Raw genomic sequence first — 22,568 nt, 5'->3', positions numbered from 1 at the left:
ATGTGAGCAGTTATTTCGGCATAGTCATTTTGGTTGGCCTTGATTTTTTGTGACCAAGATTTTTATTTTTTTTTGCAAACACAACATACAACATACTTTAAGTTATTGCCACTTTGCTGTTGAATTGAAAACACATTTCTATTGACAGTAACGCACTTGCCAAATAAGCAGCAAACATCATACATCACAAATTGCACGCTTGCTCATATTTTACTTTTTAGCCTGCAGCACATGGAACATGGACAAGCAAAAACAGTAGCTATATTACAGGGTTAATTAATTATAATGTTCCAACGAGGTGCCAATCTTTTCTGCTGTATCCAAATAAACGTTGTTTATGGTGACGTTCAACATGATAACACATTTTCCTAGTGTGTTGGGGCAGGTTGAGGTATGAAAGTAGTAAATAGCCTATCATTGCTTAAAAAAATACCAACTTCTTCATCAAGGATACAGGTTATTTCGAGGAGCAGTGAAGGCATCATTTTTAACACGGGCTCGGTGTTAACTGGGAGGTGGGAGGGAGGAATCTTTAGCGACAGTTTGCGGGGACACGCCTTCCCTAACAGTGACAGTGACAGCAGAAACAGCGGGTTGTGCAGCTTTGACACCGTGCACTAGCTGCCTCCTCAGCGGTGACCGAAGTGTCTCGCAGCCTCTCTGACAGTTTGTGACGGAATAACTTCTCATACAACTAAATGAACCGGCTGCCCGTTGTTCTGCCCCAGACTGCCGTAGCTTTCCGTGTTAGAGCAACAACAGAGATGTAAAGCAAGCTGCACTACCGCTTCTTCCTCTTGATATGCTTCTGATATAACGAGGAGCCAAGAAGTGACAGAGGTATTTCGGCATTCTTTTGCGACTTGTTAATGTTGGTGTGCCGCCGCCAAACGCTGTTGAAGCTACCGCAACAACACAGCCACAGTGCTATAGGAGCCTTGTCAGCGGCGACAATAACCCCTCGTTGATGTTAATAAGTCGCTCGAAGCCCGGGACACCGTTAGAAAATATATTGTTGGAGTTGTTTATCTGCATTAAGTCAAATGTCCATTGGTAACTGCATCTTCATTTGTCTATAAGCGTGAACTGAAGGCAAAGCAGGCGGATGCACATTTGCAACTCAGGAAGGAGCCGACTTTGAACGTTTTTGCAACAGTCGTCACCTGCTGCTAGGTAACTAGTCCTAGTACAGATACATTAGTTTTATATAGTTTATATAGGCTAATACAACTATAAAAACATGTCATACCAGTCAGAGTTTTGCACTATTAATCTCTCAACGAGTGGCTTTTGTAACGGTTCTTCTCTATTAGATGCAAATACTTGCGGGACGTACGTCACACCGTACGTCAAAGGGGTTAATTATGGGCCAACAGGTGCGTTCACCTGTGATATCAAGGCGCCAAGTTCTGTAGCCTGTCTCGCTGCTCTGTGTGCTGCAGCGTTAAACATGTTTAGTTAAACGTCCTCCAGGACGTGTATTTATGAGGCAGCTCATCTCAGTTGTGAGGACGAGTAACTGATCTCATAACTTATTGATGACCCCAGAATGAAGCAACTCGGTGCTAAACAGCACAGGGCTGATGATTTCAGATCTGTTCTGTCCTTTGGACGATCGAGGTGATTTCTCTTTACTTTGTTTGTCTCCGCTTTATTGGTTGGGGACTTAAAACCACTGCACTTGCTTCTGATATAATGCAATGAAACTTTCACAGTATGTTCTCATTACAACCACAAGGAAATTATTTTCATCCTAAGATACATATCCATGTTCCTTGTTTTTCTTAGTTTGGCAGGTTAAAACTTTTTAATATTTCTTTTGCACCCAGCTCTTATGTTTTCTCAACCGAAACGACTTAGATAATGACTTATTGTTTCTTACACATCTTTTATTCAGTGAAAAAGATGAAAATGATAAGTCATTGCAATGAGCAAAATTCTTGTTTTGATCATTCACTGTCATATGCAGATATGATGTCAGTCCGGATAAGCTGCAGTACAGCACCCTGAAGCTTGTAGGGATTACTTTTGTGCTGTCAACTAGTATTTTGGTTTAAGAGGGTTTCTGCTGTAACTGAGTGAATTGACCTAGATGTATGTACAGTAAGTGGCAACCACAGATTGGTTAAATATACCATTTTCTCAATAAATGTTGACTTGTCATAGCAAAAAAGCACAGGTGCAGCAAATGCTGTTAGCAATGGCTCAGTTCCATCAAGTGCCCCAGTAAGCCATGACAGTCAACCAGCAGGCACAATACCAAGACCCTGGAAATAGCTTGCCTAAATGGAATACAGCCATCATTAATGTTATTAATTACACCTGTGCTTGTCAAAAAGTGAATAAGGTCAATACTCTGTAAAAAATAAAAAATAAAAAAGGTTCAGGGCTTACTTTCCCATATTAGTATGGGGATCATCCTTTATTAAAAGAAACAAATATTGCTGTCCCACAGTTTCTTGGTCTAGTGATAGATGACTCATGACACAAGTGTTCTTAAACAGCTGATTGTTTACCTGTCTAGTTAATTTTATTATAACGATTGATAATAACTATGTTGGACAAACAACACATCATTCTTCATTAGGCCTATGTGTTGTCCTGCATAGAAATGTTTGGAAAAATGCAAACGGTGATTGATTATACAGTGTATAAATGTTTGAGTACAAAACAATCCAAGGGCTATATAAGTAAACGTTTTATTTATTTTACCAACATTTTTCATTACACAAAGCTACAGTAATTATAATAGGGGGACTGAAGCTTTAGGCACATTTTCCAGAACTAATAAAAAACAAAACAAACATGCAAATTATCTCTGTGTACTTATATAAATGCTAAGATATACATATAACATAATACATATGTTATCTTTAGCTTTTGAAGTAACCCACATTTATACTTTTGTAAATCTTTTGTTTTTGTAAAGTAGATATTTTACTGCTAACTGCTGTGCATTAGTATGCTCTTTTGTAAAGCCCTCATGTAAAACAACTCACTGGTTTGCACATAAATGCTTGATGTAACCTTTAGTAGGGTATCTACTTTAATAGTTTCTTATTATGTCCTGCTGCACTCCCTGGCAGTAGAAACCAGCACTCAAGGAAGTAAACACAAACCAGTGTGTATGTGGAAGAGATGGTTGTGAGAACAAATCTATGAATCCTTTGTTTGCAGTCCACCTGTTTAATTCATACATTTTTCTGCCTTGCTCCTCCAGGCATTGCAGAGGAAGATGGAGGTCCAGCGTGGTGTTCAGCAGCCGAAGCCCCACCCTGTGGGCTCTCCTCGGTCAGGGGCCAATCAGCAGAATGAATGTGATGACAGACAGACTGATGCCAGCGGCAGGCCTTCTGCTGACAACCACAGTAAGGATGCGCAGCCAGCAAGCCAGAAAGACGACAAAAAAGTAAGTCGCAGACTCTCACTGCTGCACATCTGCAGCTGCTGTGCATGTGTCTGGGTGTGTCTGTACATGTGTGTGATTAGTGATGAAATCCTGCTTGTCTATTGAGCTGTTCTGGGTGGTACGTCTTTGCTCACTAGCGTTGTTGCAAGAAAAAGTGAAACTGTAGCAACCTTTGCGCTTTGGCTTCGGTGGTTTCAAAGGAAGTAGGTAATGTATTGTTATGTTGCCATGGGAACCGTTGAGCAAATACTACAAACCACTATGCACTGTAGATTTAGAATTGCTCAGTATTACATACAGACCTAAGTGACTTGTGCAGTCTCCATGTGTACGTGCAGATTCTCAAACATATCAACCCTCTGCCATCTTGGAGCTCTCTGCAAGTCCAAGAGTGACCGTAAAATCCTCGCTGGCTCTCTTCCATCTCAAGAACGTCAATCATGCTTTCCTGGCAAGAGCCAGAACCTCTTTCCCTCTATTTGCCTGAGAGGCTCTATAGGTACAACAGATATACAAAAACATTCACTAGATAACTGGACTAACTGCGACTGGCAGCTCTGAATGGGATGCTTGTCATGGTTTGTTCTATCAATTTTGAGTCCTTTGAGCAAATGGTAATCCACATAACTCTTTACGATCTTCATCTTGTCAAAGTAAAGGGGCTTTTGAAGCATTTAGATATCAAAAATGTAAAATAATTGTTTTAGGTGTGGTGGCAGCTAGTTAAAGCAGGAGGCCCTTACTGGTTAAGGGATTTACTATTGCTTAAATATTGCTTGTGGATATTTTTTTAATATCAATACCCTGAAGAAGACTGGTGTATATATAAGGTCACAAACAAGTGGCCAAAGTCACGGCCTTCTACTTCCGGTCCATGGGACATAGCATTCGAAAAAATATATGAACGAGAGTCAACGGAGATAGATTCTACCCGACCTAAAAAACGGCATGTTCACTGCAAACTCATGGTCCGCTCTTCCTGATTTACAGCCCCCCTCTCTTGGCTTCAAATAACTCACCGTTGTTGCCTAGGGCCGCTGAACAGGTTACACGTTGTAAACAACCGTGGCCGCTTGCCTGCTCCTCCGGTAACGTTAGCTAGCAGTTAGAATGGTGGCGTTAGCCAGGACCAGTCGGGATCACTTTACTGGCTATGTCTCAATTGTTTTTGCGAGTAACCAACTCGGGTACTCTAGCTATATAATTCAGTGTGAGTACACGGATGTTGAAATTACATAAAATGCCTGTCCCTTGTAGCCGTGATAAAATAGCCTGAAGCTAATGCTTAGCTACCTGTTCAGGAGGAAATTAGCCAACTTGGCCTCCTTTTGGGCTCCAAGCTGTCTCTATCTTTCAAACACATCTCCAATATTTACCCGGGGTTTGTAACGTCTCTGGTCACGCAACTGTTAGAAACACTGTTTTGTTTTGCACTGTTGTTGTTTTTGCACAGTACCTTTTTGAAAAGATGCCTGGAAGCCTGGAATGTGTCTGGGGACACTAGTTGTTGCACTATGACCATTAATTGCACTTTATTATGTTGTTCTATGCTCTATTGCACGTTTTGTATGTCTTGTTATGACATTTTGATATTTTTCAAATATTTCAATAAAGAAGTTGATGTTTCAAGTTCAAGTACATGGAATCTTAGAAAATCCTTTTTTTTTTTTTTTTTTACCGTGGTATTGAAATTGGCATTGAGAATTGTTATTTTACTGGTATTGGCACCGACTTCTGAATTTTTGGTATCGTGACACCCCTAGTGCAGTCATACTGAAATAAAAGACTTCTATAATTAGAATTTGCATACGTTGGAGGTGCAATCCCGCTTTGTAGCTGCCTTTTAAAGTTTAGGATACATTTCCAGCCTGTGTAGCTTATGTAGCTACCAACCACCAATTTGGATGTCCAATTTGCTCCACACTCACACTGTCTGATACTAATTGTTGTAATAGTAAGAATTGTTTCATGACTGCCTTAAGTCCGATAATATTACCAGTGTTGTGTAGTAACATTTCCTGTAACCATGCAAATTAAAGGAGAAATAAGACATTTTAATCTTTTCAGACAGTTAATAGAGATCCTTTACCACAGACATATTGTAGGGAAATTCAATAGACTCTCCCCAATGCTGGGTAAGAGATCATCTTCTCTCTTAGATGTAATTGGCTCAATGAGAAAAGCTGGACTTACACATAAACCGTGAGTGCGTGAGTAAGAAAGAGAGAGGGCAGGTTAATCTGTTTTCTTTTTTTAATTTTTGTGCTCTTTGCTGGTTAATTAGCAGAGGAGTCAACAACTGCTGCAATTTACTGAGGATGGCCGTGAAACTGCCTGACCAACCGGTTGGCAGGCTGGCTACTGCTGTCATCGATTAGTCTGGAGAGTTTATTCATCAAGGTGTCATCGGGGGAAGTGGAGCCAGTGTTCTTGTCCTTGTTAAATGGTGCTTGCCTCTGGCCTGCCCTGTTGTTTTTTAGTGATACATCATAGAGAATGAGGTGGCACAGTCAGTCCTGTGGGCTCAGTCTCAGAGCTGCTGTGGCATACCAGGTCGTCCACAGTGCAGTCAGCTGTTGCTCAAAGGAAGTCAGCTGGTGAAAGTAAATTTGTCAGTTTGAATCCCCAGATGAAGTACCCTTCAGTGACTACTAGGGGTGTGACGAGACACTCAGTTCACGAGACAAGACACAAGATTGGGTTGACGAGAACGAGACGTGACAAGATTTTAACACTATTTTAAAGAAAACCTCAATTAAGAATAGTTTTAATATGTAGTAACATGACTGGAAAATAGTCTTTGAGAACCAAGGTTACAACTTTTAGCTCTTGTATTGATTTATGACCATTTTAAGACGAGAGGGGAACATTTCGCTTTGTTTATCATTAAAAGTAAAGTTAGGTTTTGCTTTCTGCTTTCGACTCATTAAAAAAAGAGAGAGAGAGAGCGATCCGCACGAGTCAGCGCTACACTCAACAGCTTGATGCAGTCTGTGTGTGTGTGTGTGTGTGTGTGTGTGTGTGTGTGTGTGTGTGTGTGTGTGTGTGTGTGTGTGTGTGTGTGTGTGTGTCGAGGGCGAGCGAGTGAAAGAGAGAGAGCGGCCTACCCTCTAACATTCCAACGCTGGGTTTTACCGGCAGCTTTTTACAATTGCAACTGCGCTACCGCTCTGCAAATGTGAACTCAGAGTCAACTTTGGCGAACGGGCAGGGGATATTCTATGCTAATTTAGAGGTCCAAGCCAGACTCCTCTTTAAAGCCAGATGTATTATAAGACCAACCAGGTTAGACTCCGTCTACTAGCTGCTGCTCTGCATTTCTGATCGATATCGCATATACATATATTTTTGCCTAGAAGAAAAGTCTCGTCACATTTTAATCTGTGTGTCACATTTTAATCTGTGTGACGAGATCTCGTGGGCAAGATCTCGTCACACCTCTAGTGACCACTTACAGCAATCCCCAAATGCTCCTGAGGTGCCTGGTGTTTTACCTTTTTGGAGATTGTGTCAAAACTGTGACAGGTGGATGCTGAGGGGGAATTATGAGAGTAAGTCGGAGGTTAAGTTTGGTTCCAGCATTAAGCTTCTGCATCTGGTCAGTGAACTGCAACGGGGAGGACGAGGGGCAACGCGGGGAAAGGTTGAGTGGAGAGAACAGGGGAATGGGTACGGTATGGAGCGGTGACTGGGGTTGAGATTCCTTGTCTTGGCTCTGACGTCCCCCTATGGTCAAAGCTCTCCTCAGATGGGGGCTGAGGTGGATCTCTGCCGTGTTGTGACAGTGTTTCCCACAGGTTTGAGTATAAACTAGTCAAACGAAGGTTTATGAATTATTTATTGAAACCAATGACTACATAATATTACCAGATAATTCAGACTAAAAGATGATACAGATGAAGTGAAGCCTTTGATGTGCTTTGTCAATTAAATCTGGTTTGTTTGTCAAATGTCATGTTTCAGCAGATAAAATACCTGATTACCCGGAGCCCAAATATTATATGTATTAACAACCTTGATACTATACTATGATCTAGGGCTGTCCTCGAACACTCATACAATTTTGTCGACTAATCGATTAGTTAATTTAATTGACAGAGCTGTGCCCTTTGAGAGGAGGTTAAGACTAGACAATATAAATGTAGTTAATTAACCATCTGTAAAACTGAGTTTCTCCACAATTAATCCTGCAAAAACTTTAAATCTTGTGTTTACCATAAATGTGCTCATAAGTTTCTTGGAAATGAGTAATTAGGCATGAATAAGCATAAAAAATGACTAATCGATTAAAGAAATGTTAGTCGACTAAGACCAAAACGACTGATTAGTCGACTAATCGACTAAGAGGTGGCAGCCCTACTATGATCCATACAGAAAGTTACATACCTTATAAATCTCAACACTGTCTCCATTTAACTCCTGTTAAATCATATAAGACTAAGGCTAGGCATTCTAAAGTTAATTCTTTTTCATTTTGTTTGTTAGATCATTGTTCGTTTTTTGAAGTGTTTTAATCCGTGTTTTGGGGACCCTAAACAGCTGTTTGGTGCTATAAATGTTCGTATTGCATTCATTACAATCTCATCTCAATAGATTTACATAATTCAAACCACTCTGAGTTGTAGTTCAAAATTTTTACAGCCAACTTAATAAAATCTTGGGTTTTATTTGAGCTTGAGTCCATAAATGCAGTTAATGGATACAGGAGCAGGAACTGGAGGCTCGGTTAGCAACGATTAGCTGATGTTAGCTCTGGTCAGCTCCGGTTAGCTCCATTATAAATGTATGGAGAGGAGGAAGCTTCTGCAGAGATGGTTAACCCCACGGCAAGACCACCAGCAGCATGCTGCTACTACCAAAAATCCTTTATACTAAAGAGAGCGCATTTCAAGCAGCGCCAATAGTATGAAACTGTACACACTTCCGGTCTCCTAAAGGGGCGTGGCCTCGTTTGAAAGTGTAGTGAATGTCGTGTGGATAGATAAAGAGTTATATTTGTATAATTTATAAATTTTCTTTTGCTAACGTTATATATTTACACATAGGGATTGGCGATAAATCAATTTTATCGATTAACTCGAATGTGTAGTTTATGTAGAATGAAAATTGGTTTTATCTCTAGTATCCACCGATGCTCCAATCTGGGCTCATGAAGTGCTGAATGGGCTCAGCCCTCCCCCCGCGTGTTTGCCGTAGAGATACACAAACAGCATAGCACCGACGGGGACTAACTTTAGTTAACTAGTCGTTTTGATTACTTAACTGTAATCTCTGCTGAAATGACCGGCACCTCGCGATGCTCTGTACCCGGCTCACAGTCACGTATTCTCGAATAACTGAACCACCAACTCCCACTGACCTGACGGAGCATCATGCGGAGCATAATTATATAATTTTGTCATTCTTTCAGGGGAGGGGGCGTTTTGGTGGTAGGGGAAACACTCAAACCAATATACACTACCGGTCAAAAGTTTGGGGTCACTTAGAAATTTCCATTCCACTCCATTCCAGACACAATACCTGCTGAGATCAGTTGTATTGTTTTTTTTAACCAGGGCAGCAGTTTTCAGATTACATTATTTGCTTACATAATTGCAAAAGGGTTCTCGACTGTTGTAGAAAGAAGTGGCTGAAGAAACACTTGAAATTAAAGCTTTTTGGTCTAAACGTCATACCCAAATTAAAAGTGGTACAGCTCCCATATACTTTGACACTCAGGGGTGTGCCTGATATCATTGGAAAGGTGATTGATGTGGGTTTGTTTGTGTATTTATATAGAAGTGTTGTATTTTGTAGTTTTTTGGCTTTTTTATTTGCACTTTTCAAATAGAAATAAAAAAACGCACAGACATATTTGTAGAAAAGAATTCATATAAAATCCATTTTTGAGTCTTTTAGCTTCTGAATTTTTTTCTGTAGTAAGCTGAGACGTGGCTAATGCTGTGTTGTCTGTCACCTGTCAGATGTGTTTACAGCAGTGTATTTTAATAATTTTACAGATTTATAACTTGGACAGAAATAAAAAATCTCCATTCTAGCCTCTGTAACTCTGTGTCAGTAAGGCCTAGAATCACCCTGACACAACTTGAGTGTTTCCTTTCCAATGATATCAGGCACACCCCTAAGTGTCAAAGTATATGGGAGCTGTACCACTTTTAATTTGGGTATGACGTTTAGACCAAAAAGCATGGAATTTCAAGCATTTCTTCAGCCACTTCTGTCTACAACAGTCGAGAACAATTTTGCAATTATGTGAGCACATAATGTAATCTGAAAACTGCTGCCCTGATTAAAAAAAACAATGCAACTGATCTCTGCTGGTATTCTGTCTGGAATGGAAATTTCTAAGTGACCCCAAACTTTTGACCGGTAGTGTATATTTCCACAAAATTGGAATGAATAATCAAAAATGTCTGAAAAATGCCATTTTAGTGTCGGAATGTTCGGGAGATATGTGGCTTGTGAAAAATGGCTCCAATATATACTTTGGTGACTATGGGGCTAAAGAATCGCTCACAATCTGTGTTCACGTTCACTTCTCCCATTGGAATCAATACACTCAGGACATCCGCTATTCTCCTAAAGAGGTGTGGTAGTGGCGGAACCCACATGACACAGATACAGGAAACTACTCTTTGTTGGGGCGGCTCAGTTCTAAACAAGGGGGTAAGCTTCGCTTCAGAACTCGAACCTCCGATGGCGCCATTTTGTTGCTACAAAGGTATCGCCTCTTGTTAGCATTCCATTGACCGCCATTTTTTTTTTTTTTACGTCACTTGACTGTGAATAACTTTACATCTGAAGCATTTAAAGACTCTATTTGTCCATTGTTTATTTCTAAAGAAACACGACAATGTATAAAAGTCTCCATTACCTTGTACCTCACGTTATGGCTCCGTAGCAGATGTTTTTGTAAAAATAGGCTAACGATCGTGTCATAACCAAGTGCCTTACTGTCGCACAGTAGAGGAATTACCGTATAGTACAGGAGAAGCTCACAGGCAGTTTGACTTACATTAGCTGTTTAGGTTTAATTACTAATGTTAACTAGCATGTTAGTTAGCAATAATTAGCCTGTGCTTTACATATACCTAAACTCTCCGTCTCGGTAAGATTGGGAATGATTGAGATTTCTCTTGGCACAGCTACCAGAAGACTTACAACTTTCAGACACGTTGCCCACGTCACATTTACGTTGTCTCTGTCAGTTGGAGGCTGCGCAGTAAAGCAAGAGATCACCGGAAAAGTGCTTCTAATAGCCTTCGCTGGTCTCCGTCCAGAGTAACGGGGTCTATTGGTCCATTATATATATGTCAATGGTTCTAAACGGTCTCTGCTACTACTAACGATAGCCTCTGAGCCTGAAGTGAAGCGTTGACGCTGTCATGCACGTGGCGCGAGCCTTCGCGAGGGGGAGGGGGCTGGAGGCTACTGGTCTGTGTGCACTGTAAAAAAAGGAAAAAAAAATGTATTTGTATTTTACCTGGGCGGGGCGCCCAAGTAGAACCTATGTATGGGAAACACTATGTTATGTCTTCTCTTGTTTAGATTCTTCTTGTCTTGTGTCCTTGGCGGAGGGACCAGATAGGTGACACAGGAAGTAAAGTAGGTTTGAGGTGAACAGCTATAATCCTGACTTGTTAAGTAAAAGTCCATCTGCCTTAAAAATGGGGTTTGGTACCAAGACCCGGTTCTAATATGGCACCGGTACCTTAACGACCGATATCTACCGGACCGAATAGCAACTGGGAATTTGTGCCTGCGCTTTTCTCTGATGCTCCAAAATGGATGACAGAAGCATCGCTGCACATAACGCTATACACTACACTCGACAGCAGGTAACGTTAGCCTCTAGCATCTGGTGGTTGTTTTTGTTGTTCAACAGCAATTTACTAGTGAAAGAAGTTATTGTTATAAGTTATAGTTATTACATTATTATTAAATCATTTCATTTTGACCATATGGCCTTAGCAATAAACAAGCCGTTCTTTAATGTCGCTGACTGTTGTTTAGTACCCTTCTTTTTTTTTTTACGTTCTTAAAAAGTATCTGTTCAGGCACCGTTTAGGCACCCTTTTAAAAGTATCGCTTTATCACCGGTATCGGAAAAAACCCAAAGATACCCAACCCTACTTAATAGGGTGTCAGCGGATCCAGAACAAGTTAAAATTGTCAATAAGATGCACTGAATGGACGCTACATGCAGTTGAAAGCCATGTGTTCAATGCCAACAATCTGCTGAATCTCTCAACTCCTCTTCTGACTGGCAGATCAATAAAGTCCTGTTTCAGCACTTCAGACTGTTGCTTCACAAAATCATTTGACCCTATGTGCAGCATGTTTGGTGGGCTGATTTTTAAAATTTCTTAAAGCAGTAAAGTCTTCCTTTTTAAGGGTTGAGCAGAAGGTCTTAAAGCTGACCCTGCACTGTAACCTCACCAATAACCCCCGGCCCTCCACTGTACCCTGACCCTGTGTTGATCCGTGACACTAACTGAAGTGCAGGACATGACCTCTAAACCCCTGTGATACCATCGGTTTGTGCTCATTATTCTGCAATTAGCTTTGTTGAAATCTCAAAGCATCAGCCGACTACCACTGATGATGAGATACATTGCTGATTTTGAAATATTGCACTAATTGGTGTCATAACAGCCTATTGACCTTTAACTCATTAACTGCATTGGAAGCAGAAATAAGTCAGCAAGCACAAAGCCTATGGCTGCATGTATGAGTAAGCTTGCTGATCCTGCAGTTTTTATAATTGTTCTCTATTTTAACAGTGTGTGTGTTTTATTATGTCTGTTGCTGTGTGCACTATTTTTACAGACTTTTTCATCCCTCATATGTATGTAAAACAGACCAGTCTATTCCTCTTTGTAGTAATTTGTGTTTTCTTTCCGTTAAAAAGGTAAAGGTACTTTATTGTCACATACACATACATGTAGCAAAATTCCTTCTCTGCATTTAACCCAAACCTCAAGGGAGCAGTGGGCAGCCAATCACAGCGCCCGGGACCAACTCCAGATCTGAGCCAGTGCCTTGATCAAGGGCACTGACTGGAGAACCTTGTACATGTTTTTGATGGTGGGGGAAACCGGAGGACCCAGAGGAAATCCACGCAAACATGGGGGAGAACATGCAAACTCCACACAGAAAGAGTCATTGGGGATTGAGCTTTTAGGCGTGGGGTTGAAAAGTTGTACTATTGATTATTGCTGTTATATTTGATTACATAAATGAGAAACCTCCAAGAACAGAGGAAGCAAATTATATTAAATTTCTCTGACTGAAGATTTTGTGTGCACTTCGAAAAATTTAAATCTGTGCAGATGTTATTTAGTTAGGAATGAAAGTCATGATTGTTAACCAATGAAATCAACTTGTGTGAGTTCAAGGCAGATAAGTGGAACTCTCTTGACTTTGTGATGACTTGTTGTCCAGATGCTTTTGGAGCATTTGCGTAATTGCTTTTCGCTCATCATGACTTATAAGTTAACTGGAAAAGCAGATGGCTTCTCACCTTGCTCGGCAATTTGGCTTCAGCGGCAGTGTGACAGGTTGGGATGTGTTTCACTCTGATTGCTACTCTTTTAGAAAGTTTAATAAGCTGTGTTGCCTGCAAACTCTGAAACTGTGCAGCTGTTAAACGATTGATCTAACCCAACTTTATATAACTGGTATTTGGTTAATATCCAACAATGATTTTTGCTGTAGGTTGCAGGTCGATCTGAATAAAGATGTCAGGTAAAAGTGCTAAGTAATAGAATAAAATGATCATAAATGTGTGCCAGGGGAAGTCTTTGTCTTCTTCTTTAGCATTGCTGGAGTGAGCAGAGTGCAGTAAGTTGAGGTAAATATGGACAGACATCGTAAACACCACCTCCACAGCCACCCTCGTCCTCCACTCTACAGATTACCTCGGTGGTAGCTAGCGGGGCCCAGATAATTACCTTGTGTTATTTCTCCTCCCACACATTGCTTTTGAAGTCGTGGCTGCCTGGCTGCCTAGCCGCCTCAGTTCTAATAGCATCCTGGCATGCCATCGATCCCACACCCCTCCTCCGGATATGAATTTGTAGTGGAGCTAGGTTGTGGAGGGAGCAGTCCACGAGTCTGCTCCAAGCCTCTGCAGATTTCTTAAAGCACAGGTTAATCAACATTCCACTATGCCTGATCATGGAAACAGCACAATGCACAAATGACTGTTATATGCATCTTAAATCACAAATTACAATGTGCTCTTTGCAAGCGAACAAATTGAGAATTAGCAACTTGTCAGATACTGTACATTTACTGCAACAAAAAACCTGAAATAACCAAGTAATTTCCTGTGTGAAGCGTCCAGCAAGGCAGTTCAAAAACCTCCACAGTAGTAGGGACCTTTTTAAAAAGTCCTTCCTGCTCCATTTTATTGAGAAAATGAATAGCTTCTCTGCTCAGCTGTGTCAGGAAAATAAAATAAATTGTAGCTGTAATAGTTTTAGATATACTGTGATGTCATAATCCTTTGACTGCCATGCACTCGGGTATTTTTCTTGAAATAGGCTTTGCAGAGGTGAGATGTAACTTAAGTGTGACAGCAGAGAACCTCAGGCAAATACAGTATAACTTTATGTGTGTACATTCTCTTATGTGGTAATCTTATTACTTGAATGCCTTCCTGAGCTGTTTTTTATCAATTTTAAACCATTATCTCTTGATTATTCTGTGGTCTTTATATGGCACCTGTCTGCTGTTAAAACCAAGAGAACAACCAAGATATGTTCAAAGCTCCTCTTACCATTAAGTCCTTAGCATGGCCACATTTTCAACAGACAGACTGATGAAACCTTTGCAGAGTGCTAATTTTGTAGAACTGTAATGAATCACTGCAGGAACTCTACTAAAAAATCCAGCCACAAGTTGATGTAATGCAGCATATACATCTGCACCCAACGAGGAAACAACTGACTGCTACTGGCCAGCCTTGACTGAGCTCAGAAACTATAATGCATGACTAATAAGTCCTAAATAAAACAAAAAGATATGAAGCACTGAACGGACAACAATATATATATTTTTTTTTTTTTTATAACTTGTGCCTCTATCACACTAAGAGTACTGCATTTCTATCAGGGGAGGTGAATATATTGTCTGTGGACTGTCCAGAGCAGGAGGTAATTGGGGTTAGCTTCTGGTTTGGTGACCAAGGGCATGCCTTAGTCCATGATCTTGTGTATTAGGAACGGATGATCATTAGTGAGAAGGTGAAAGAGCATTACAAATTGATTTGAAAATCCTTTGCTCTATTTGTGATCACTGCATGGATCCCTACTGTAAACATTAGCTTGCCGGGCACATGTGGACTTGTAGGGATCGTGATATGCAATAAAATGCAAATGGTACCTCTGCACAAATAGTATTAGTGGAACATTTTGTTTAGATATCTCTTTATCTCGGAAAACTGTACAAGATTCTTTAATTAGAGCAGCAACACTATAGACGGTAGGAAATGCTAATCAGTGCGACTGGTATGCTATTTAATGCGTTTTATGACTTGCTCTGGCTATTTGTAGCGACTTTATTTGTGTTCCTGCTTACTATTTTAGTCCATTGGCTCTTTAATCTGTCATACAAAAGAAGAGCGGAGGATCAAGCTTGTCAAATGTGTATCATGTAGTCATGTATCAAGACACAACCTCCTGTAGCAGCTCTATTTATCTCTCATCAGTGCGTTTACTCCTCTGTTCAAAGCATACTCTTAGTATAAACATAGACGACACATGGGCACTCACGCGTGCACGCAACCCCGAAGAGAGAGAGAGAGAGAGAGACACACACACACACACACACACACACACACACACACACACACACACACACACACACACACACACACACACACACACACACACACACACACTAGCAGCAGATCACAGGGACCTTATTAGCTACTGTCACAACACTTTTATCTCTCATCTGTTTCTATGAGCTGTCTTGAGCAAAAGGTTGCTCTCTGCTGCAAAGTGGGCTCCTCACTGTGTTTTTCATCCTTCTCTAATGGAGATCAATGGCATGGGCCCCAGCCATCTCTATCTGTGGCCCTGTCCGAACAGGGCTGATTTCTGCCTGAAAATAGCCCTGCTGTCAGCTCGCCTTAGTTGCTGGGCCCTATGAGAGTCAGTTAAGGGGATCAGTGCTCACTGGAGTGTGTGGCTCAGTGGTAAGACACGGTGCTGGTGACACATTGCTTTGATGGGATCACCGACCGCTCCTAATCCCCCCTCGACACAGATGACCTAAGGGGCTCATTGGACTCAGCAGAGTCACCAGTCATGACTCCAGTCCTGCCTGACTTCAACATCCTAGCCAGTTGACCTTCAGCCCGTACACTCAAAATTGCCATATAAACAGCATTCAGCTTTTTGGTCGACAGTTGCTCAGGGTCTCTGTCTCCAAAATAAAGTCACCTTTGAGATTTGTGGTAGAGGTTGCTTTACATGTGTTTATGTAACTATGCACAGTACAGTGTTGAAATAAATCACATTGCTGTTCTTTTCTTAATATAATGCAAGATGTTTTAGGACACATCAAAGCAGACTTTCTTCCTCTCAATATAAAATAACACTACTGCAGCTGTTGTCATTCATTTAGTTCATGATGAAATATTTGTTGGACGTGCAAATTGATTTGTAGGCCAGCAATTGGGCACGGGAACATAAGCATGAGAACACCCTGTTTAGGAGGCCATCTGGAAAATCGCTGTGATTAAAAAGAATTCAGGCCCTTGCATTATCATTTTGTAATGGATTGTGCACTCCATGGATGTTTTCTGTGTGTCTGCTACACTGGAGCAGGGTAGAGGCATGTGTGTTGTTAGGGGCTTGTGTCCGACTCAGTGTCAAGGCTGGAAACTGTTCACTCTCTCTCAGTTTGTGATGTCTTGGCAGCAAAGAAAAGGTCAAGGAAGACTTGTGCAAATTGCCAAATGTGCTACATTAGCACTAGTCAAGCTTGGTCTTCACAGGGTGGAATTTTTATATTAGAGTTTTATATGTTTAATGTTGACATTTCTGGCTGTTGACTACACATCATTTGGCTCTTGAAGTCATAAAAAGTCATAAAACTGTTATGTACAACATAATCAATAGGCAATTGTTGGTGGTGGAATTACAGGAAGACAATATGCAGCTTGACAATCACTGTCTGAAAAGGATAGTGGTTTACATGATTTGCTAACTCAAATAGTATGTGGCCTTTTTTGTTGTCATTCTGTATCACAAAAGGGAATCTTATTAGGTAGTTGGTGCACATAAAGCTGCACACAGTCATTGGTTTTAAGTACCCCATATTTCTTCTTTTCAAACTCCTTTGTCACTTTTCTATATCCAAGAGTAAATTGTCTCTCTTTGAAGTGACCTTGCAAACTAAATGCTGAACTGATTTCTCTTAACATCAGCACTGACAAACACTTTTGCACTCATCGAGATGGAAGACTGCTCTATTGACTTGCACACACTCTTCTCTTAAATTAGTTTAAATCTTCTTTTTTAAAGATAATTGTTTTGGGGCTTTTTTTCCCTTTTATTTTAGAGTGACAGTGGATAGACGGGAAAGATGGGAGAGAGATGGGGGGTGACACGCAGCAAAGGTCCACAGGTCGGACTCGAACCCGGGTCGCTGCGAAGGACTCCGCCTACATGGGGTGCACGCTCTTACTGGGTGAGCTAGAGGTCGCCCCAAATTAGTTTAAATCTTAAACAAGAATTTTTCTCTATTAGCGTGATTATTGTTTTAAATAAGCCACTTTCAGAGTGCAAAAATAGCGGAAAAACTGAACAGTTAATATTGGGTGTTACTGTTTGTTTTTAATAAATAATATATTTTCTGCACAAATTTTCTATGACAAGATGAAAATGTGTCTCTTAATGTTATTTTTAGGCCTTAAGCCATATGTCAATACAAATTAATGAAATCATTACAGCCAATGTCGGGTTTGTATTATGCCAAATACATTAAAACTCATAAGACGGCCTTCCTTCCATTTTTCTGAACAACAAAAAATGTATCCGTAGAAAGGTTTTGCAACCAATTGCACAAATGGAGAAAAACAAAATGGAGACTGCTTGGCTTATTTTTATGTTAGTCATGCCATTAAACTGCTTGTACTTTTGATTTGCCTACAAGAACATATTGTTTTGTTTCCTCCACTTGGTGCCTGGTTTCTAGCTCAACTCAAAGCCCAGTAAGTGTGGAAATTGAGGGTAGATCAGATTCAGAATTGGAGACAGATGCTGATTCTATTGTATTTAGATTTTTCTTGCATATGGGAATGGTTTATATGCTCCTCATTAAATTTGGGACATTGTGCCACCATATCACTTACACTTACAAATCACTTTTATACTAATTTCCCATAAAAATAGTGTCTGTATGAGTATAATTCTGCATAGAACAACACACTCTCTCTTCTGGGGAAACGAATCTATTGTCTAAATGATAATGATTTACCATAGTCATGTCACTATGAAATGTCCTGACTTAGAATAATTGTATTTTTCAGGATATCTTCGAGACTAGAGCGTTCACATGGGAGGATGACCTCAGCTCTGTTCTGTCTGACAGATGCTACACTGTTTAGTCGTGACACATGCACTCAAATATTTCCATTTGGACAATCCGTTTCCACTTTGAAATGTTGTTTGATTAATTATAATCAAGCCCTTAGCATCAATATTTTCCGATGTTTAGATGAGACTTGGCTTGCAGTACTCCATCATCTTAAGGAGGCAAAAAGCACATTTATTTTAGAAAATAAATGAATAAATACTGCTTTAAAAAAAAAAAAAAAAAAAACCACAAGATATAAAACTGGTAATTTAATAAATCTGTTCTAATGGGAAATTTTCTACCCGCTTATACACAACATTTACAACATTTAACAGGGTGCAATGGCATGTTGTTTGTGGGATATTGGGGAGAGAAGTGGTTTCACTTAATCTACTGTAAATAAGTAAATAAAATAACAGCAGTGACAATGTTATCTCTTAAGTCTTAGTGGGGTTTATTTAGTGGTATATTCAAAACGCTAATCTAATCAAGGTGCCAAAGTAAGAATAGTTTACACATGTTGTTCTATTGAATTTGAAATCAGAATTGTGTGAGGTAGGTGAAATGCACATGACTAAGAAAAGCTGCAATCCAGTTGTTAATTGTATTGTGTGTTTTTAATCAACCCAAAATATGTAAGAAATGGTGTAAATCCATAAATGGTATAATATAAATTAATTAGTCCCTTTTTTCATACACCAGACGTAAGAAAATAAATCATTAAATAAGTAATTTGATAAAATTTTTGGTGTGTATTTAGTCATAAACACTAAATACTGTTAATGCATTAGAATAACATTTCTTTGCTTAAAAAGCCTTTGCACCTGAATGTATTGTGAAGAATTCTCAGAGGAACCTGGCTTGCAAAGTGGATGTGTTGTTCACTTGGCTTTAAACTCAGTTTACACCTACATAAAGTATTTCTGCACACAGGGATCTTATTCATATTCAGTTGCAATAAAGAACAACCAGACAATTGCTCATTTTGAGCAGCTAAGAAGGGTAAATAGTTTAACATATCCATATACTAAAGCTCATAAAAAAGCTAATGCGCAAGAAGGTTCACGCTATCCCCAGATCCCAACCTCATCCACACTACTAGTAGGTTTTACTAGTGCAAAAAAACATGATCCCCTACTGTATTCCCACACATAAACAATGACTACTATGCAATATGCCAAGCCGGAAACCCCACACTACAGGGGACTGAGTCTTCTGGGCGCCTCACACAGTGAGCATTGGCAGTTATTGTGAATGTTATAGACATACCATCCCCATGACTTATCTATGAAAATAGTGTTGAAAATCAGCAAAATGTCAAAGATGTCGCATGATATTTTTGGCCACATGGACCTACTTTGGATATTTGGCAACACCAGTGTAGAGCATTCATCTGGATGAAAATGAGAAAGCTAAAAAACTCACCTTTGCAAAACTCTTGAGGATATATTTAAATTACTAATTTCAACCTCAGGCCTCTGGTTTCCCTATGCACCAGACACATTTTTTTTATTTGTTTTTTAAAATAAAAGGTTTCCATATCTCATAAACCCTGCTAGCACAGCAGGGAGTCTAGTTTCTAATATCACACAAGCTCAAACACACTGCTGGAGTCCAGGCCGAGTGATGTACATCTGTTCAGGTTTAAAACAACACTGTGATGGCTGGCTGGCTTGCTGGGTAGGTGGGTGGGTGATTGGCTAGTTGGCTGCTTAGCTTACAGGGGCATCATTAGCTCTGTGATAATAAGAGCAACACCTCCATTATGTTCCCTGGGGCATGTAATATATATATTCACACCTTGTTAGACTGTGTGACCATCCCTATTAGTCAGCAGTTAGACCACGCCTGCCCACTCATTAACACCACCGATGGAGATTTAAGCCGATCATTACTGGAGTAGATAGTGGTAAAATACTGTATTGGCTTTTGTCTGATTGTTAAGTTGAAACGTCAAACTAGCTAATGTATCATGCTGTGCCGTGCCACAGTTGTTTCATAAAGATATTACTGTTTAAGAAGCTGTTAGCAAAGCTTGGATGTTTGCAAGCACACAGGTCAGTCGACTGTGCCCTGTGATGGTGTGTGAATGAACAGGCTTTCATCACCACTACTAATTACTGAATGACAGTTCTCGTGTGTGTGTGTGTGTGTGTGTGTGTGTGTGTGTGTGTTAGCCCTAATTAGATAAACACCCATTACACTTAAAAGTGCATTACTGCTGCTCTTTTGTAAAGGCCATAATTAGAGTGCTGCGGAGAGTGAGTGGTAATTAAGTTATTTTTCAAGTAGTATTAGTGTGCTTGTTATATGAGCCAATTGTATTTAAAATGATAGAATACATATTTGACTTTATACCAGTGCTTTGGTAACTTTTAGATTACACAGTGCATGAGTGCGTTGCAAGCTATATCTTGTCCCCTTCTCAAGGGATTTTGGTCTCATAAAATTAAAATATCACATTGGACGATTTCAGGCTGTACAATTGCAGGATCAAGCTGTATAAAAAGCACATGACAACATGTATGCACATGGGTCTGCACACACATTTCTTGTCTCAGGCTCTCAGCCTGACTTGGCATTTTTGTGCATGTGTCATCCGATGCCTGCCGTAGCAGCAGCGTGAGCCCCAGATCCTCTGACTAATCCAGATTGCCTGTTAATCCCGATCACACTCTCCTCTTTCTGCCATTGACTTCTTTATTCCTCTGCAGTTTTAAAACAGTCTGTCTCCTTTAACGTCCCCTACCTTTCTTCCTTTAATTGCCACTGTCCTGCATTGCATTAAGTAGGTGCTGATTACTAACTAGTAGAACTAGCAATATAAAGAGACATTGTTAAAAATACAATACAAACCCACTCACTTGCAGTCTTTTACCCTATTAAACCTTTACTCAGGTGTGCTTGATTAACGTTTTCCTCAGTCCCTGTTAGTTTTGTTGCACATTTATCATTCTCATTAGTACACGTGTTTGGTGTCCTTAGGTAGTATTTAGTGTATGTGTATTTAGTAGAGCTGTCAAAATTAACGTGATAAAAATGAGTTACTCAAATTCCTTTTAACGCCACCAATTTATTTCGGGAAATCAGGAAGCGATGCAGCAGTAATGTTGTGGATGGCTAGCAGAAACAAACCTTGAGCAGAAATGGATAAAGAAATGGGTCTTTTGAATGGCAAGTTCAGTTTCAAAGCCCTTCCAGATGGTTCTCTCAATAAGACTAAAGTTATTTGCATGTACTGTCGATGTGAATTAAGTTACCACCGGAGTACGTTGAATCTCAAATACCAATGATGTTGAATACAATAGAACAGAGATCTTCAACGTTTTTTAAGACGAGGAGCCCTAACTGAGACGGGAACGGAGCAGGGTCCCCCGACTACATATAGCCTGTTGTATAAAATGAAGTTGCGTATTAAACTGGGCCTACAATAACGTGTGGGTGGCCTAAAGCCTTTATACATACCTTTTTAGTGCCAAAATTACTAAGCTATTAAAATAATTATTGGTATGGTTTTAATGTTAAACATACATGTTGTGCAGTGAATCCTTATTAACTGTATCTGTGGATGGCTACCATAGTGATTTCCTTACCTATAGGCCAGTAAGCCTATCATTAATGTTGTTTTTTCACAAATACACTGATTTATATTTGCTAATAATTTGTTGGATTCACATTGATATTTTAATTTTTTAAATAAATTTCAAAAGTTGCAAAAAAACTCTTTTTCAAAAAAAGAAATTTGCCAAGTCTACTATTACATTTGTTTGTTTGCAAGTTAGACAGTGTGTGGAGTTTCTTTGCAACTTCTCACTAACTTATCACCCTCCAACACACCTGTCTCACATTATAGATGTGCAAAGTATTTTTCTGTAATGAAAAACTTTCAAAAAATGAACAATAATTTGGTGGCCCACCTGCAGTAACTCTGACCTCCTGTTGATATAGATATAGAAGTAAAGCGTTATTGTTTTATCCAAAGAAACCACAAGCTATAGCTTCAACTGTACTATATAAGCTGAGTCCTAGTTCTGTATTACACTCTCAACTGTTACATGCACACATTTTTTGTTTTTGTTTTCTACTCTCGGCTCAGTGTCACGTAACACCAAGCCGGGTTTCTATGATTCAATGTTTCCCACACATAGACTAATATGTGGCGGTGCGCCTCACTATCAACTCTGGCCACCGCACATTGCGTTTAGTTATTTTTTTTTGTTTTAAACCCTATTTAAAACACGTTCTTCTGCATTTCCTTTCCCTGCTCTCCTCCGTCTCTCTTGTCACTTGTGTCTCGCTCGCACACACACACACACACACACACACACACACACACACACACACACACACACACACACACAGAGAGCCCCTCCCACCGTGCAGTGTTTGGTGTTTTTAGCCCCCAACGTCACCTTCCAGGCAGCGTGGCAATGGTTATGTTTAAGGCAGGTTTAAGGTTTTAGGTGAGGGTTAGCGACGTTGGAGGCTTAAAACACCATCGAGCCCACCGTGCACACGGCGTCGGTCTCCATAAAGGAGAGAAGACTGCTGGCAAAATTCACAAGTT

The 22,568-nt window shown here is 40.1% G+C and overlaps 1 protein-coding gene across 4 annotated transcripts in view; it reads left to right on the top strand.

The window, feature by feature from the left end:
• Positions 1-533: 533 nt before the first annotated feature.
• The window catches only part of rbms3 (RNA binding motif, single stranded interacting protein), a 288,253-nt gene continuing 266,218 nt past the window's right edge, over positions 534-22,568 (top strand). For 2 of the 4 annotated variants that reach the window (XM_028596574.1, XM_028596577.1), the window contains exons 1-2: positions 1,376-1,620; positions 3,221-3,409. In XM_028596574.1, coding sequence (XP_028452375.1) covers positions 3,236-3,409 — 174 coding nt within the window. In that variant the 5' untranslated portion in view covers positions 1,376-1,620; positions 3,221-3,235. Of the gene's footprint in view, positions 841-924; positions 1,174-1,375; positions 1,621-3,220; positions 3,410-22,568 lie in introns of those variants that run through there. The other 2 variants (XM_028596575.1, XM_028596576.1) reach the window with 2 other exon arrangements.

The sequence above is a fragment of the Perca flavescens genome, chromosome 14 (genome assembly GCF_004354835.1).
Source record: "Perca flavescens isolate YP-PL-M2 chromosome 14, PFLA_1.0, whole genome shotgun sequence".
Taxonomy (NCBI): Eukaryota; Metazoa; Chordata; class Actinopteri; order Perciformes; family Percidae; genus Perca; species Perca flavescens.
This window is presented reverse-complemented; position numbering and strand designations above follow the sequence as displayed.